Source organism: Propithecus coquereli, unplaced genomic scaffold (assembly GCF_000956105.1).
Source record: "Propithecus coquereli isolate 6110/MARCELLA unplaced genomic scaffold, Pcoq_1.0 Scaffold193, whole genome shotgun sequence".
Classification (NCBI taxonomy): domain Eukaryota; kingdom Metazoa; phylum Chordata; class Mammalia; order Primates; family Indriidae; genus Propithecus; species Propithecus coquereli.
Genome location: NW_012144190.1, coordinates 1,373,044 through 1,389,857, shown reverse-complemented (window position 1 = coordinate 1,389,857; position 16,814 = coordinate 1,373,044). Strand labels below are relative to the sequence as shown.

The window sequence follows — 16,814 nt, the reverse complement described above, 5'->3', positions numbered from 1 at the left end:
GCAATCCTCCTGCCTCAGCCTCCCGAGTGGCTGGGACTACAGGCATGCGCCACCATGCCCGGCTAATTTTTTCTATATATTTTTAGTTGTCTAGCTAATTTCTTTCTATTTTTTTAGTAGAGGCGGGAGTCTCGCTCTTACTCAGGCTGGTCTCGAACTCCTGAGCTCAAGCAATCCTCCCACCTCGGCCTCCCAGAATGCTAGGATTACAGGCATGAGCCACCTCACCTGGCCCTAAAAATAGAAAATTTTAAAAAAATTATCATGAGAGTCTAATCAAGCAGGTATCTCCATTTCACAGAGTGAAAAGTTGAGGTAGAGGGAACATTGAAGTAATTTCCTCAAGATCACACAGCAAGTGATTGAAATGCATTTCCTTCTCTAGGATAAGTAGGCAAACTCCTACCTATCCTTTATAACTCCATGCAGATGCCCCCGCATGTGAGAAGCCTTCCCTGACCCCTTCAGGCAGAGTCCTTGGGCCTACCATGGTACACCCTGTACCTCTTTCTGTTACAGTGGTGACTCATTTGTGTCACTTGTTCACTCAGCAATGTGTTGGGTGGCTCTGTGTGCCAGGCACTGTAGCAGGTGCTCAGAAAACCACCGTGAACAAATATCTGAATTTTTGCCCTCTTGGACTTTGTGGGGAGAAGGGACACAGACCATTATCAAGTAAGCAGACAAATGAGATAATTCCAGCTCTAGCAAATGCTACGAAAGAAATAAACAGAGCAACAGGATTGGTGACCAAATGGGGACCTCTTTAGCCAGGGCAATCCAGGAAGGCCTCCACGAGGAGGTGACTTTTTGAGCAGGGACCTGAATGACAAGAATGTAAGTCTTGCCTGTCTTCCTGACCTGACTAGCTGCTCCTTGAGGGTAGGGCCTGGTCTGATTCATCTTTAGGACGTGGCTCAATAAACATTGCGGAGTGACTACAGGAACGGGTCAAAGGAATTGCCTTGAAAACTGAATCGAGTTTTCAAGTTCCTACCTACCTTGCTTCTGATCACTGGATGACAAAGCCAGCTGATACACCCAACTGACATTTCCTGGGTGTGCTAATGCAGGTGGAATGTGGAAGAGGCCACTGAAGACTGTGTGTACGAGATTTTGTGCTTGGACCTTGTACACCAATCTTTTGTGGGTCCTGCATGGGCCCATGGTGGTTACCACTATGTATGACCCCTGCACTCGGCACTGGGCCTCGCACACGACAGATGCTCAGTAAGTTGGTGTTCCAAAGGGGAAACAAAAGCAAGCCGTGCTTTATGGGACGTTCCTGTTGCACCTGTGTCCAGCTTAGGTCACTGCTCCAAAGTCCAGGCTAAGCTGAGACACCGCGACACAAACACTCATCAGCTTTGCCTGGATTCTGTGTACAGACCCCGCCACCCTCCCAGGATAGAAATATTTACACAGAGACAATTTCTGGGAGAGGGAAATTACCCTTCCTCCCAAGTTTTCGGGACAAAAATCTCAAAGCCGATTAATAACAAACAAACTAAAGATTCCCCCCACATTTCAGAAGGGGACTTCTTGGCACAAACTCAGCAATTGAGGTGGCAAGAATCCTCCAGCCTTCCCCACCTGCTCAGCCCTCTGATCTTGGAGGCTGGGATGGATGCAAGGTGACTCCCAGTGTCCCCATGATGGCAGAGAAGGTACCAGATGACTCACAGCCTGCTTGGCTCTGCTGGGACAGGAGGGCCTGGTGTTGGGCGCACCCAGAAATAGGAAACAGTGGGAGGGGGGAAGGAAGCGGTGAAAAGGTGTTTCCCGGGGCTTGGGAGGAAGCGGGGGAATGTGTTTCTCCCATCTGCCCAGGTGGACGGACACGAGGGGTGGGATTGAGGGCCACCCCCGCGCACTTCTCTCCTGGACAGAGGCGCATGTGCTGTCACCAAAATGTGGTCAGATCCTGACAACAGGTAACATTTATTCAGAGCTCGCCACCCACTGTTAAGGCTTACGTGATAATTACCGCAAAGATTTACACACACACGTTATATCATAGTCTCATAACACGTCTAAGAGGTAGGCACTTCATTGTCCCCATTTTGCAGATGAGGAAACTGAGGCACAGAGAGGGTACTTGGCTTGCCCAAGGTCACACAGCAGGGAGCTGTAGAGGAAGCCAGGTGGGTGACTCTGATAACATCTCTCAGAGACTAGGTGACCACCGGGTTCCTTGCTTCTCTTGAATGAAACTTTGTCACCGCTTTCTGCACATTGGCTTCAGCGTGGGCAGAGAATGGGAAGGGGGAGGGGAATGAGGGGAGAGGAGAGATGTCAACAGGTGTGGATGGTGGCAGAGGTCCAGGCACTGCAGGGTGGGGAGGAGGACAGGCAGTGAAGGGCTCTCTGGCAGTCTGGATCAGCTGGAGCGGATAGTTCTCCTGATCCAGGTGTTGTATTTGCAGATCTGGGTGTAGACGGCCGGATGCTGGGCAGATCCGCAAGGGTAAACTCCCCATGACAGGATGCCCTGCAGGGTCTTGTCGCAGACCAGGGGGCCGCCTGAGTCGCTCTGGGGGTGGGAGGAAGAAGAGATCAAATACATATGCCAACGTGAGAGCTGCCACTGTGGGGTCTGCGGCAGTGACAGGAAGGGAGGGGTTGGGGTGGGCTCGAATAAGGATGAGGTCGAGGGTGGGGGTGGGAACGGAGAGGCAGTGAGACTGGAGTTCACGCTAGGTGAGCGGCGGGGATGCTTGAGGGTGCGAACGGGGCTGAGGAGGGGGTTGGGCTTGAGGGTGGATTTGGGAAAGGAGTTGGGGGGCAGGGCCAGGGGCCACTCTTTTCCCATAACCTTCCTGCCTTCCCTCCATGAGTCAGAGCCCTTCCCTGCCAGACCCTACCTGGCAAGGGTCCTGGCCCTGGTCCAGTCCGGCACATATCATGTTGTTGGTGACCACACCGGGGTAGAAGACCTCACATTCTTTAGGGCTCAGGACAGTGACCCTGGAGCAGGTCAGGCCCCTGTTGTACTTCACTGATGGGAGAAAATGCCAGGTAATCCCTGGGTCCAGCCCCCAATCCTTTGGGACTCAGCAGTCCAGATACAAGACTGTTCTTATCCAGGTCTGGGCCCCCAGTCCCTCCTCCCCCAGCCCCTCCTCCCCCAGCCCCTCCTCCCCCAGCCCCAGGGGTTCAGGCCTCCAGCCTGACTCCTCCTGAGATACAGGATTCAGGGCCCCCAGCTCTTGCCTCTTCGGGTGGCCGTGGTACCCCAGCCAGCCACCTGGCACTGGTCTCTGGGCTGGGCACAGCGGTAGGGCAGCTGCAGGGTCTGGACGCCGGGCCCCAGCACAGCGGACCTGGCCAGCTTCAGCAGCATGAGGTCGTGCTCGTCTGTTCGCCCTGGCAGGATGGGGCCCGAGCCCTGGCGGTACTTGGGGTGGATAACGGCGTGAACGGCCCGGCGCAGCTGCTCGCCCTGGAGAAGCAGCAGGTGGTCATCCCCAACTCGAGCCCACAGTGGCCTGTGGGAGGGAAGAGCCACATGGGAGTAAAACCGTCATAGGGACTGGGCCTGGACTCTGAGTCCGTGGGAGGAGAGTACAGGCAGTGGGTTGGGACAGACACCTAGGTCCTGAGATAGGAAGGGTCTGAGGGAAGAGGGGGTTGGAGGAGAAGGGAACTGCGGGTCTGGATTCCTGGACACCGGGAGGAGGAATCGGGTGTCTGAGCTCCTGGGTTCTGAAGGAATTGAGGGCTGGGGACCTGGACTCCTGGGTGAATCTACCTTATGTTTTCTCTGTGATGACATCCAGCCCTTCTTCCTTCAATGGGGGCTCCTAAGGTGAACTTTTTCCTTTAGTTCTAAATTCCTGACCACACCAGACCCTGACTTCTGTCTGTTGCATACAACTAGCGATTCCTCAATAGAACCCTTGGAGAATCAGCCGACAGCAGTGACGGGCCCAGGAATGAAATACTGGGAAGGACCACACCGCCCCCTGGCGGCCACAGCACAAAGCCCCGTCTCTCCTCCTACAGGAAGCCCTCCAGGGCTGACCCCATCTGGAGCTGCGAGCGTTCCCAGGGCCCCAGCCCTCCCCGCAGGCTGCCTCCTCAGCCCCTTCCGCGGATTCCTCGAGGACGGCTTCCTACTTGTTGTTCCAGCAGTGCGCGGCCGTAAGCACCCAGTTCTGGTCCACCAGGACGCCCGCGCAGTGGAACGAGAGGCCATTGAAGAGGGAGACCTGCCAGGGCTGTGAGCCGCGCGCGCACGGGGCGCCGGAGGGTGCGGGGTCCGAGCCGGTGTCGTTTCCAGGGAGCGGCACCTCCTCCGCGGCTGGACAGAGAAAGAGGGGCAGGGGTCAGAGCACGCAGGGCGAGGGCTGGGTCTGGGGTCGGAGCTGGGCCGCGGGCGCAGCCAGAACCGGAGGGTGGGAGGGGGGCGCTGGGGGTCCCGCGCGGACCGAATGGAAGTGGGAGGGGAACGGCGGGAAAGTGAAAGGAGGCGGCGATCGGGCGCGGTGGGGTCGGGAGGCGGAACAGGGCGCGGATGAGACGCAGGTTTGGGGAGAAGAGTGGGTGGGAACCACAAAACGGGATGGAAAAGGGGCGAGGGCGAAAAGCCCTAAGGCGGGACTTGGGATACAACTGCGCAGAGTGGGCAGGGGCGGGGCCGGAATGGTGCGGAGGAAGGAGGGGCGAGGAGCAGAGGGCAGAGCGGTCCTGGTGGCACGGAGAGGATGGGCCAGAGTGGGGCGGGACACCCAGGGGCTGCGCCGGAAGAGCAGTTCAGCTGACTGGGCGGCGGGCCCCGCTCCAGGTCGCCGAGTGGGCGCTGGCGAGGAGGAGAAGTGCGCGGAGGTTGGTGATCAGAGCGCGCTCTCCTGCCGGCGCCTGCCGCCGCCCTTGTCCCCCGCCTCACCGCAGAGTTGCGCCATCAGCAGCGGCAGCAGCAGCTTCGCCAGGGCCCAAGCGCCAGAGGCAGCGGAGAGGCGGCGGTGCGGGGGTCTCATGGCCAGGACCTGGGCTGGGGGGCAGGCGGCGGGTTAAAACGGACGCCCTGTCAGAGACCCCCACTTCTCCGTGCCCACCTGCCCAGCCTGGGCCACCCTAGCCCTCCGGGACCCGTTTGACCTGCAGAGGCGGCAGACGGATGCTTTGGGCTGGAACAGCGGTAATGAGCGCAATTACCCTAATGACGCCCCTCGGGGCATCCTCCCATCCTCCCGACGCCTCTCGGGCCCCGGCTCCCCGCGGCCCGCCACGCCAAGCGCGGGGGCTCACCCTCCTTCGCACGTGGAGTAGGGATCCGAGGCTCAAAGCCAGTGGGAGCCTCTTCCAAACCCTCACAGCCGGGGGACTTCCACATCCCGCAGGTAGGGAAATCGAGGCTCAAAGAGGGCCCCACCCATCCTCTCGCAATCCACCCAACCAGGGTGGGGTGCACCCCGCTTCACCTGGGAGTCTCCGATCGGAAGGAGGGAGGGGACCCAGATGTGCCTCTGCCCTGCCGTGTGGGCCGCCAGAATCCTCTGCCGGGGGACCCCAGGCCGGACCTTCCCTTTTAACCCCGAAGAAGCGTCCCCACCCTGTCCCCAGGGACTCACTCCCTCCCTTTCCCTCTGCCTAATTATGCTGTGGGCGGGGCTGGCACCTGACCCGGGTCCCAGATTCCTGCTTTGGGTTCGTGTCTGGCCGTTTGCTTCTTTTTGTGTTTGTGTCTGTCTTTTGGTCGGTGTCTTTCGTGGGGCTGGTCCGGGTGCCTGGTTGTTCGAGGCCTTCTTTGGTTGTGAGTGCGTGTCCGTTGTCTCGGGGGCTCCTGTTGGCTGTTGGGCGTTCGGTTTTTGTTCTGTTGTTGGTGTGGGTGTGCATTTCCGGTTTGTTTCCTGTTCGTGTGTCGCGAGGAGAATCGCCTATTGTGGCGGCGGGCCGAGGCTGCCTGGGGCTGCGGTAGCTTGTGTGGGCGTCTGGGACTTGTTGTTGGAGGGAGGGCGGCTGGGGTTGTGGGCGGCGTCTGGCTCGGCCCAGGGTTTTTGAGGCAGGGGGAGAGGGTTGTGTGGAGGGCGTCTCCGGGGGCAGGAATCTGGGACCCGGGTCAGGTGCCAGCCCCGCCCACAGCATAATTAGGCAGAGGGAAAGGGAGGGAGTGAGTCCCTGGGGACAGGGTGGGGACGCTTCTTGGGGTTAAAAGGGAAGGTCGGCCAGGGGTCCCCGGGCAGAGGCACCCGCTGCTCTGTGGCTGGAGCCCAGCCCGCGGCTGTAGCAGGGGGCTCCGCGTGTCCTGGCGACCGGCCCTCGAGCATGTCGGGGGCTGTCGCCCTGCGTCATACCCACGTGTAGCCATCTCACGCCCTCCTTGCCATCTGCCTGTCCCCGGGCGACAGGGGCCCATGAATCACAGGAGGCCACGGCTGCAAGGGGCATTGACTTCACCTCCACCAACTCCCTCATTTTAGGTGAAGAAGGGGAGGCTCAGAGAAGGAAGTGACTCATAGGAAGTCACACAACAAGTCCGCCTAAAAACTGGGAGCTCCAGCTCTGGGCTCTTAGGCTCTTACTCCTCATTCCGATACTTCCCCCTGCAAGGTGAGTAGGACGTCAGAAAAGATCCTGGGTTCTGGACTATTTGAGGGGCATCTATTTTAGAGGTTGTCTAGCTCCGTGCTGTCCAATCGAACTTTCTGCAAAGGTGGGTATGTTCTACATGCGCTATCTAATACAGCAGCCCCCAGCCACATGTGGCTACCCAGTGTTCGAAATGTCGCAAGTCAGACATTCCTGATTTCATGTAATTTTAATTTAAACAGCCACTTGTGGCTAGTGGCTGCTATATTAGCCAACACAGGTCTCCATTAACTAATTAATGGAGGTTAGAAAAAAAAGATAGCTCCCGTTTGTTAGGTTTTAGTATGTGCAGGCTGATTTATTTACTTACTGTACTGTCATACTTTTGCACAATTTTACAGATAATAAAACTAACTTAGCCTTAATCAGGGCAGTATCACTTGGTAGTTGAGACATCACCTTGCATCAAATCCCTGCTCTTCTACTTACTGACTGTGTGACCATGAGCAAGTGATTTCATTTCTCTTTGCCTCAGTTTCCTCATCTATAAAATGGGTACAATCATAGTACGGACCCCATAGGGTTTTGTGAGGATTAAGTGAGTTGATAGATTTAAAAGCCCTTGGACCAGGGTCTGGCACAGAGTAAACACTCAGCAGATGCGTTCATTCTGTAGATATTTATTAATGCATGCCAGGAACTATCTTTGGGGCTGGGGATGTGACAGAACAAAACAGCTATGGTCATTCCCAGAGTCACAAGTTAGTCCAAGGCAGGATTTGAATCCAGGTCTCAACGATTTCAAGCCCCGAGTTGATTATGAAGCTGCAGCATCGCCTGTAGTCAAGGCGGCCCAAAGAAAGTTCGTAAAAGGGTCCTGGCTTAGGGTTTCTTCTTAGCAGAATCAGCAGGAACCAATCACCAGCTTGAGCAGGCTGAGCCCTGGCGTGCAGGTCCTATCTAATTATTCTTCATAGTCTCCTGGATCCAGTCCACATATTTGCAGACTTTTGTGTAGACACCGGGCTTTTTGGTGACAGCACATGGATCCTGGCCCCAGGAGATAATTCCTTGAAGAGAATCGTTACAGACCAGAGGGCCCCCGGAGTCGCCCTGGGCATGGGGAAAGAGAACATCGGTCAGAGCGAAGGGCGGGGAGGAGGTGGGAATGGGTCGGGGGTGAGACTGTGGATGTCGATGAAGATGTAATGGCGGTTGGAGATGGGGTGGGGGTGTGGCCGGGGACCCAGGCCCTGCCCTCTGACCTGGCAGGAGTCCTTGCCCTCTTCCTTAACGCTGGCACACACCATGGTGTCTGTGATGTTGCCGGGGTAGGCGTCCTCGCACTCCCTGTGCTCGATGATGGAGATTTTGGCACATCGCAGGGTGTGGGGCAGGTGCACTGTGGAGGCAGCAGGAGGGGCTGTGAGGAGTGACGCCCCTGGGCCCTCCCCCTGCTGCAGCGCTTGCCGTGACCGAGCACCGGGGAGCATCCCTGGCCTTACTGCGGCCAACTCATCCCTCTGCTTGTCACAATAGCAACAGTAGTGTTGTCCGGTAAATTCTTCATGGCGGCTGCTCTAAATACATTGTCTCTAATCCAGCCCTGGTAGGTGGGTGTGATTACCCTCATTTTACAGAGACGAGAACTAAGGTTCAGAGAGGTGAAGCCACTTGCCTGGGGTCCTACAACCAACAAGTCGCGGATCTGGGATTGCCCATCCCGTCTGTCTCCATCCTCCCCGCCCTGACTTTTCCCACTCTTCCTTGCAACTTACGCCACCCTGACACCCCCAGGTAGCCTGCTCTTGTATCACTATGAACCTCATCTCTGAAGGTCCCTCCAGTCCCATGTCCTTCCGCTGTCATGGCCACCCCTCCCCCCTTCCCACCCGAGTTCCCCTCTGGAGCCCCTACACTGGGGGCTGGACGTGGTGCCCCAGCCAGAAATGAGGCAGCGGGTGCCAGCGGTGACACAGCGTGAGGACAGGGTGAGGGGTCGCACGGCCCAGGTGATGAGGGCTGGTGCTGCCATTTTCACCAGCATGATGTCATTGCGGTGGTCTTTGTTGGGGAGGCTGTTGTTGAAGCCCGGGTGCGGGAAGGACTCAGTGGCTGTCCGGGTCTGCTCACAGCCATCCCGCCGCTGGAGGTTGTGTTCCCCCAGGTGAACTATGTAGTGGCTGAGGTGGAGAGACGGTGGTCAGAGGAGGAAAGGTAGAGAGAGACGTGAGGTGGGGGGGGATGCCGAGTGGGAGAGGTGAATGACACCTTCGAGGACAAAGGACCATGGCTCTGCTTCCAACCTCATCCCCATCTTCCACCAAAGCCCCCTCCCAAGCCGTATCCTCATCCTGGTCCCCAGCTCCATTCCCGACACCTTCCCAGTTCAAACACCCTCTGTCCCTCCACCTGCAGTCCCAACTAGATCCTGTCATTCCCTGCTGGCACTACCTGACCCGCGCTGATCCCACTTCCTCCCCGTCCCCAAGTCCCCCTCCCCCCTCTCTCCACGCCAGCCCCCTCCCAGCCCCGCCCCAGCCCCCGCACCCACGGCTTGCGGCAGTGGGCTGCTGTCAGGAGCCAGCTGGGGGCGATGAGGGTGGCCCCGCAGAGCAGCCGAGTCTTCTGGAACAGGGCCGCCTGCCAGGGCTGGGAATGCGGCTTGCACTCATACCCCTTGATGATCCTGGTCTCTCCCCGGACGTGCCCTGCAGGGGGTGGGGGCAAAGGAAGGGGCTCAGGAAGGAGAGGAGGTGGGCCAGCGGGACTCCTAGAAATGAGGGCTGAAGGGGTCTGGGCCCCAGCCTGGCGTCCTGCCAGGATGCACCGTGTGGATGGAAAGACCCCACTCTGGCTGGTTAGTAGCCACTGTCCTGAGCTCTCTGTGCGACTCCACCCCTGGGACCCCCGAGACCCCGCCCCCTCCTGGCATCTAAAGGGGCACCCAGCACATTGTTAGGCTGCTGCCCGTTCAGATGCTGTGTGGGTGGTGCTGTGTTTTGAATGTCAGTCCCGTCCATTTCCAGACACAGAGGGTTTGGGGGGGTCCTGGAGATTCGAGAGGGAAGCCCTTGCACCCCCCACACCCCCCCCTCCACTGTACCTGTCACCAGAGCAAGCGTGATTAATCGCAGAATCGTCATGGCCTGGAGGGGGGAAGAGCAGGCCCCAGGTTCCTCTGGGAACAGGAAGGGACACAGGGCCATATCACTTTCAGCGGAGGCTGGGGGCTGGCTCTAGCTCCCCACTTCCTCCACCCCTGGCAGCTCTCCCAGGGAGAAACAAGGTTTGGGCAATGCCCTGGTTCTCACAGCATCCCAGCCTCCTTGCAAACACTTAAAATAAGTCTCTGGTGTGGCCTTGGAGAGGCCTGGTGGCCAGAGCTGCCAGTGTGGAGGAGGACGTGGAAGACGCTGGGAGGGGCTTTGACGGGGCACGCAGTGCGCTGGCCGCAGTTAAGTCAGCCGCGGGAGCTCCTAGGCACGGTTTGGAGAATGTTTTCCTTCTTGCCCACCTGAGACCTGGCTAGGCCCCAGCAGCTTGGGGTGGCGGGACGAGGGGAGCTGGGCCCCGCTGGTAACCGCCCCATGCTCATTGTCCCAGCAGCAGGGCAACGGGGAGACTTTGAGGTCTGCCCAGGGCGAAGTAGGGACTTAGAAGGACAGCTGGACAGCGCTGGACGGAGCTGGGCGGGGCTGGCCAGGGGGAGGGCCGGTGCCCTCAGCTGCCCTGGCCGGCGGGGGTGGGAGCAGAGGGCTGGCTCAGTGGCTCGAAGCTGGGGTCAGAAGCCACTGAGGTTGGGGGCAGCCAGTCGGAGGTGAGCGACGCAGAGACAGGCAGAGAGCCCCCACCCAAGCGGAGAAGGACAGAGCAGAGGGAGAAACAGGTGCTGAGGCGGAGGAGGACCGACGTCCTCGGGGAGGGCAGACGCCTGGAGGGGGGCCTTCCCGTCCCCCCCGGACTCACGGGCTCTGGGGCTGGGGCTCTGGGGGCCGGCGGCACGGTGGCGGCGGCAGGCTGGGTTGAAGCGAGAGGCGGCAGGCAGGCGGGCAGGCTGGGGGCTGGCCACGGGCGGGCCGGGATGGCTGGACTCCAAGCCCTGCCTTATCGCCCTGGGGGCGGGGTGTGTGTGGGGGCCCTCCCTGCCGGCCGCCCGCCTGCGTCACCTGTCCAAGCCCCTCTTCTGTCTGTGCCTTCATATCCGTCTGTCCGCCTGCAGCTTTCCCTTCCTGCCCGTCTCTCTGAATCCGTGTTTCTTTTTCTCTGTCATTCTCTGTGTTTCTGTAATTCCGTGTGTGTGTGTGATTTTTCTCTTTCTCTGTTTCCGTCCCTCTGTCTGTCCAGCTTTCTGTATCTCTGTCTCTTTCTCCACTTGCGCTCTTCCGTCTCCGTGCGCGCCCCCTTCCTAATTCCTATCTTATGTCTCTGCGGCTCTCAGTCTCTCTCACTCCATCTCTGTCTTGCAGTCTGTCCCCAAATCCTCTCCTTCCATCTACTCACAGTCTCTGTCCTCCTGTCCCCGCCCCTCCCTCCCCACGGCCTCAGCCTAGGTGGGCCCCGGCCTCCCCCGGCCCCTCCCTGCTCCTTTCGGAGCACTGGGGCTGGAGCGCGCAGAGGAGGGGCGGGACAGGAGGGTGGGGAGGCAGGTCAGGGCCTGTGGCGCTGAGACCGGGAAAGAGAAAGGAACCTGGTGCTGCGTCCTCCCCCAGGGCTTCTCAGGGGCCTCACTTCCCTGCTGACCCTACCTTCCGCCCCCTCTCCACCTACCAGGCTGTCCAAATCCAGCTGTGGCACTTACTCGCTGCTGTGTGACCCGGACCCAATGACGTCCAGTCCCTCGGCCACCTCAACTGTCTCTTCTGCAAACCCCGAGTGCGGTGCGGCTCCCACTTCTCCTGGCTTGTTTGTTTTCAGTTAGATCCCTCTGCCTTTCTCTCTCCTAACCAGATGTGGAGCAAGGCAGGGCAGGGCCTAGGTTCTGACAGCAGCCAGTCCTGGCCTCAAACCCCTGTTCTTCCTCTTCCTACCACTGTGACTACCATTATGACGTGGGACGAGGGACTCCACCCCTGTGAGGCTCAGTTTCTTCATCTGAGAGATGGGGTGACAACCCTGCTTTGCGGTGAGGTTGGAATAAGGCCTCCAAGAGGGCTCAGCAAATGTCCCTACTGCTGCTATGATCACCCCTCCCTCCCACTGTCAGCTCCCCCGTGCATTTGGGGAGACACAGTGAGGACAGACCCCAAGGGGTGGGCAGGACCATTTTAAGGCCGAGGCTGTGTCCTCTTGCTTTCCAAGGCTGCACCCCATCCTCAGTCATTGCAGACATATTAAAACACAGTCACCTCCCACATTAAATATAATGTATGCTCACTACAGGAGAATCGAGCTGCAATTGACTAGTGGAAGGAATGTTATGTTTTATAGACATTTAATTAAGTGGTCAGGAATGTTGATTTTGCAGTTTTCATTTGGTATTCTGGAGCTTACAATTTTCATTTTCCCCCTTCAGGTTCTTCAAGGACCCTTGAAAAGATTATAAGTGCTGGGCACTGTTCCTATTATGCCAGATGGAGAAAAATGGCCCTGATTTTTATTGCTATAAGTAACTTTTTCTACTCTGTTTCTTCCAAGGGAAGACTCTCACCCTCTCTGAGTTCTGTCTTTCCACCTGTAAGGTAGGGGAACCCAGTGAGCCCTTCCTCCAGTCTCAACCAGCATGAGGACATCAAATAAACAAATAGCCCCTCCTTCAGTTATATTACATTTATTCCAGACAGTTGCACACTCCTCCTGCCCCAGTCATGGGTCTTAGAAGGGCTCGCAGGAGTTGGAGTTTCAAGAAGTTCCCAAGACCAACAAGAGTGGGAGCTGGGGGTGGTGGTGGAGGAGGTGTTGGTGCTCTGAGGGTTAGAGTGGCCCCCAAGTTGAGGGGTGGAGGTGGAGGGAACAAGTCAGTTGTTCCTGATGACCATCTGGATCCAGTCCGTATACTTGCAAACTTTGGTGTAGACTCCTGGGATGCCCTTTTGTCCACAAGGCCCCACAGAGCCCCAGGACACCAGACCCTGAAGGACTCCCCCACACACTAGGGGACCCCCAGAGTCACCCTGGAAGGGAGAGGAGAAGCAGCATTGTCTGAATAAGGGAGAAATCTTGTCCCCATTTTCTTCCCCAACCCCATTCCTGGGCTTTGGAGGACAATGGCTCCAAGCCTGGTCATCAGAGAAAAGAACACAGCCAGGTTCCTGGAGGACAATGGCAATGGCTAACCAATAGAGAAGAGGCACTGTCCCCAGGGGCCAATCCCAGAGGAGGAGGGCGGGGCTTCATAGAGGGTAGAGAGGTCTCTTAGGAACAGTGGCTGGGGCTCTGACCAATGAGGGGAAAGAGCATCATCATCAATGACCAATCCCAGGGGAGGAGGGCGTGACTCCATAAAGGGTAGTGAGTCCTCTCGCAGGGGGCCAGCTGGGTAGACCAGCCTCCTCTCTGGGGCACCCAAAGGGGCAAGGACGCAGAATCAGAGGGTGAGCGGGTTCCCTGCCTCCCTGTCCTGACTCCATCCTCAAATCTCTCTCTCGAGCTGGGGCAGCACTTGCTGGAGGCTGGTGTGGAAAAGGCTTAGAGCCCCAGAGACAGTTGCAGCCTGTCTCAGCCAGTTCTTGCCCTCCCGCCTCCCTCTCTTTGTGCCCCCTGCGCATCTCTCCTCTGCTCCCGCCCTCCCTCTATCTTCTCTGCTCCTCCTTCTCCATTTTCTGGTCCTCCCTCCTATTCTCTGCCTCTGTCTCTGTCTTCCTTGTTTTGTGTCGCTCTCCTTTTGGGCCCCATCTCTCTCCCCCATGCTCTCTCCCTGAGTCCCTGTCTCCCATCAGTCACCCTCCTGCGTCAGTCTCCCCCCCTCCCTTCCTGTCCTGGGTGACAGGCTCACCTGGCAGGCATCCTGCCCAGCGATGCCGCCCGCACACAGCATGTTGTCTGTGATTCTCCCGGGGTACACGGCACGGCAGGCGTCTTCGGAGACGATGGGGAGGTCAAGGCACTGGAGCCGGTCTGGGAATGGGTCTGGGGATGGAAGATGGATGCTACAGGGTCCCCCAAAGCTCCCCACTTTGAAGCCACATCCCTCCCCCCAGGGAAGCCCAATCCAAGTCAATATCCCTGCCCCCCCACCAACCTGTGCTATAATCTTAAACCTCTACATTTCCAATTTATAACTCAATTTCATAGTGACTCGTCACCCCAGGTCATTGTTCCAGTCTCTTTTACATTTGACTTTGGCATAACTCAAGACCATCCTTGCCCTTTAACCTCGGATATAATGAATCCAGACCTGACCTTCTTCCTCAGTCCCAGATGCTGTGACCTTTGAACTTCAATCTTATTACCTTATCCCAGCTTGACCTCAAGTCTTCTCTCTGCCTCCTGACCCCATGACCTTGTCTTCCCCTTAACCCCCAACCTTAGCTCTGCATCCTCTAAATCTTCACTTCATTGGCTCCAACTCCAGACTGTCCTCTGATCCTAGTTTATTTGACCCCAAACCTCTGGCCCCAAACCCTGTGACTCCCAATCTGAGATATGTGATATCTGAGTTCTGATAGAATCCCGATTTCCATCCTCAGATTCTGACCAGATTGTGCGACGTCTGGGTCTCATGACTTCAGCCCGACAGTGACCTCTAACCCCAGCCCATGCCCAGACGACCCAGATCCTATTAATATATGCCTTTTGCTCTGGTATGATGACCCTGAAACACTCTGACCTCCAACTGCATCTCTGACCTCTGACCCCTGACTCCATAGGCAATCCTTTAACCCCTTTGATTCCCAAGACCCTGATCCACCTTGATCTCTGACCCCAAGCCACGATCCTGATGTTTGACCTCGCACCCTGACCCCTTGCCCATCCTTCCTCTGGGGTGTCGTGATCCAGGCCTCTCACCCTACAACCCCGGCTTTTATCCACCCTGGCCCCTGACCCTGGGGCCCCTTACTCCATGGATGGTTGGTGGTGCCCCAGCCCGAGATGTGGCACTCGGTGCCGGCAGTCACACAAGTACTGGGTAAGGGCAAGGTCTGGACGCCTCTGGTGACGCGGGCGGGCGTGCCCAGGCGCAGAAGCCGGAGGTCGTGCTCGTGGCTCTTCAGGGATCCCTGGTAGCCGGGGTGGGTCACGGAGAAGCCGCTGCGCCGGATCTGCTCCGTCCAGTCCAGCTGGCTGAGGCTGTGCTCCCCCAGGCGCACCCAGTACCTGCTGGCGGTGGCAGCGGCTCAGCGGCAGGCGGGTGGCCCTCCCACCGGCCCGACCACAGGCAGTCCCAGGCCCCCTGCTTCTCTCTGCAGCAAACTGTCCCCTATGTCTCTCCCTTCCAGGCCTTTGGTCTCTGTTCATTTCCAGCGTCCACCTCGTTTCCTCTCACGCCACTGCCTCTGTGTCTCCTTCTGAGCCTCTTGGATGGTGAGGCCCACGGAGACGGGGACATCTGTGTCTTGTTCACCGCCTTAATCCCAGCACCCGGCGCGGAGCACGTGTCGTGTCGTCAGTGCCGCTGGCGAAGTGGACGAGTGGATGAGGCCCGGCCTCTCTTCCTCCTGCTGCTGCCTCCCCTCCCCGCCCCCGTCTCTTTGCGTCTGAGCTCCCCTTGCACAAAAAGCGTCAGAGCATCAGCCCCAGCAAGTCCAACCTCTCGTTTTACAAACGGCACCTCTGAGGCCCAGAGAGGTGTCAGCAGGCGCAGTCTCTGAGGCTGCAAAAAGAGCTTAGGTCAGACATAGGCCAAGGGCTCGGTCTGGGTCAGGGAATAGCAGGGGCTAGGGGCAGATGTCATTTAGGAAAGAAGGGGACATGCAGGAAGGGAAGGGACAGGTGGCAGTTTCCAGGACCCTCTCTAGTCCTCTGTCCACCACACTTTACCTCACCCAGCCCCACCTAGGCTCACTGCTGAGGAAGTTCTACTCCTTGTCTAACCTCAGACTCTCATGTTGCAGAGCCAGCTTCTTACCCCTTGGCGCTCTCCCCCACCCCTGTGAGCCCACTCCCAGCACTCACTTTCCCATAACTCCCCCTTCGCCCACCCTAGGAAGGGACTCAGACTGGGGCTTACCTGCCGCTGCAGTGGGCAGCTGTGAGGACCCACCTGCGGTCAATGAGGACACCCCCACAGCGCAGGTGGGTACCCTCAAACAGCCCCACCTGCCAAGGCTGTGAGTTACGCTGACACTCAGTGCCATTCAGAATCTTCAATGTGGCTGCCTCGTTGAGCCCTGGCGACAGGAACGTGGGTCAGAGAGAGGAAGGGAGATGCAGAGATGGAGAGACACAGAAAGAGAGAGGAAGGTGGGGGTGCGGGGAGAGAGAGAGACTGACTCAGCGATAGAAAGAGACAGTGAAACGCCAAAGAGACACAAAGAGAGAGATGCTTAGAGGAAGGAAATACAGAGGAGATCAAAAGTTGTAGGAGCTAGAGGTAAGCAGCGCCCCAAGAGCTTGGGGTAAATGAAGGCACAGAGCAAGCCCTTCCCCTCCTCAACCAGGCTGGGGGCCGGGGCTGAGAAAAGGAGCTGGGGGACCCAGCCCCATCCTGCCCCAGGAGAACTCACCAAGAACACACAGGAGCAAAAAGATGCTGGTGCTCATGGCAGGCCACCTCCAAGGTCTGGGGGAAGAGGTGGGGAATCTCAGAGATCACCCTTTTCCCGAGGCCCTCACCCCTGCCCTCCCTTCCTCTCTTGGAAGATCACTGAGGGTGTGACCTGCTCACCCCCTCTCTACCTGTCCCCACAGGTCACCCCCTCATTGGCGACCACCTGCCCGTCTCTCACCTGTCTCTTTGTCTGCGGGATCCTCTATGTGCTGTCACCGGTTCAGCCTGTCTCTCTCTCTGCTATCTCTCTGTCCACCTACCTGCCTGCCCTTTCATCTGCCAGCTACCCTGCCAGCCAGCTCTCCCACTCTCCACCTGGATCCTCAGCCGCTTGTCATGTTGCCCAACCTGTCCCCTTCCTTCCGTGTGTCACCCCAGACCAGCCACTATAAAAGCTTTTAACTCTCCTTGTCTCAGCCCATCCAATTTCTTGGATGAAGGAAGGGGATGAGGAAGACAGGGGTGGGGCGTCCTCTAATTTGGCAGAAACTCTTCTCAGCTAATGACATATAATTGAGCTTTACAGCTAAATGGAGAGAAAAGGAAGGAAAGGACCCAGGGTGGGAAGATCCAACCCCACTCCCTCTCTTATCCCCAAACCCGCCAGCAGCCCCAGGACAGATGACTCAAGGTG

The 16,814-nt window shown here is 57.9% G+C and overlaps 3 protein-coding genes across 3 annotated transcripts; all 3 read right to left on the bottom strand.

Annotated features, from left to right (window-relative positions):
* Positions 1 to 2,380: 2,380 nt before the first annotated feature.
* Positions 2,381 to 5,537, bottom strand: KLK10 (kallikrein-related peptidase 10). Its single transcript, XM_012643116.1, has 6 exons — positions 5,424 to 5,537; positions 4,889 to 4,988; positions 4,120 to 4,303; positions 3,214 to 3,488; positions 2,865 to 2,998; positions 2,381 to 2,533 (listed from the first exon to the last, which is right to left on the bottom strand). The coding sequence occupies exons 2-6, from the start codon at positions 4,977 to 4,979 to the stop codon at positions 2,381 to 2,383; spliced, it is 837 nt and encodes a 278-aa protein (XP_012498570.1). The 5' UTR covers positions 4,980 to 4,988; positions 5,424 to 5,537.
* A 1,658-nt stretch (positions 5,538 to 7,195) lies between these two features.
* Positions 7,196 to 11,379, bottom strand: KLK11 (kallikrein-related peptidase 11). The gene is made up of 6 exons (XM_012643129.1): positions 11,333 to 11,379; positions 9,638 to 9,712; positions 9,086 to 9,242; positions 8,449 to 8,714; positions 7,797 to 7,933; positions 7,196 to 7,644 (listed from the first exon to the last, which is right to left on the bottom strand). Exons 2-6 carry the CDS (start codon positions 9,675 to 9,677, stop codon positions 7,492 to 7,494), a joined length of 753 nt encoding a protein of 250 aa, XP_012498583.1. The 5' UTR covers positions 9,678 to 9,712; positions 11,333 to 11,379; the 3' UTR covers positions 7,196 to 7,491.
* Positions 11,380 to 12,488: 1,109 nt separating this feature from the next.
* Positions 12,489 to 16,173, bottom strand: KLK12 (kallikrein-related peptidase 12). Its single transcript, XM_012643141.1, has 5 exons — positions 16,137 to 16,173; positions 15,641 to 15,800; positions 14,531 to 14,790; positions 13,466 to 13,599; positions 12,489 to 12,644 (listed from the first exon to the last, which is right to left on the bottom strand). Exons 1-5 carry the CDS (start codon positions 16,171 to 16,173, stop codon positions 12,489 to 12,491), a joined length of 747 nt encoding a protein of 248 aa, XP_012498595.1.
* Positions 16,174 to 16,814: the final 641 nt, after the last annotated feature.

Bases quoted from the DNA above. Each gene is read 5' to 3' on its own strand.
- KLK10 (XM_012643116.1), bottom strand. From the start codon at position 4,979: ATGAGACCCCCGCACCGCCGCCTCTCCGCTGCCTCTGGCGCTTGGGCC. The intron at 4,304-4,888 runs GTGAGGCGGGGG...TTCTCTGTCCAG, and splicing joins GCTGATGGCGCAACTCTGCG to CCGCGGAGGAGGTGCCGCTC. The intron at 3,489-4,119 runs GTAGGAAGCCGT...TCCCTCCCACAG, and splicing joins GCGCACTGCTGGAACAACAA to GCCACTGTGGGCTCGAGTTG.
- KLK11 (XM_012643129.1), bottom strand. From the start codon at position 9,677: ATGACGATTCTGCGATTAATCACGCTTGCTCTGGTGACAG. The intron at 9,243-9,637 runs GTACAGTGGAGG...CACCCCCTGCAG, and splicing joins CACGCTTGCTCTGGTGACAG to GGCACGTCCGGGGAGAGACC. The intron at 7,645-7,796 runs GTCAGAGGGCAG...CCCCATGCCCAG, and splicing joins AGGGCAAGGACTCCTGCCAG to GGCGACTCCGGGGGCCCTCT.
- KLK12 (XM_012643141.1), bottom strand. From the start codon at position 16,173: ATGAGCACCAGCATCTTTTTGCTCCTGTGTGTTCTTG. The intron at 15,801-16,136 runs GTGAGTTCTCCT...TCCTGTCGCCAG, and splicing joins TTTGCTCCTGTGTGTTCTTG to GGCTCAACGAGGCAGCCACA. The intron at 12,645-13,465 runs GTGAGCCTGTCA...TCTCCCTTCCAG, and splicing joins CTGGGCAGGATGCCTGCCAG to GGTGACTCTGGGGGTCCCCT.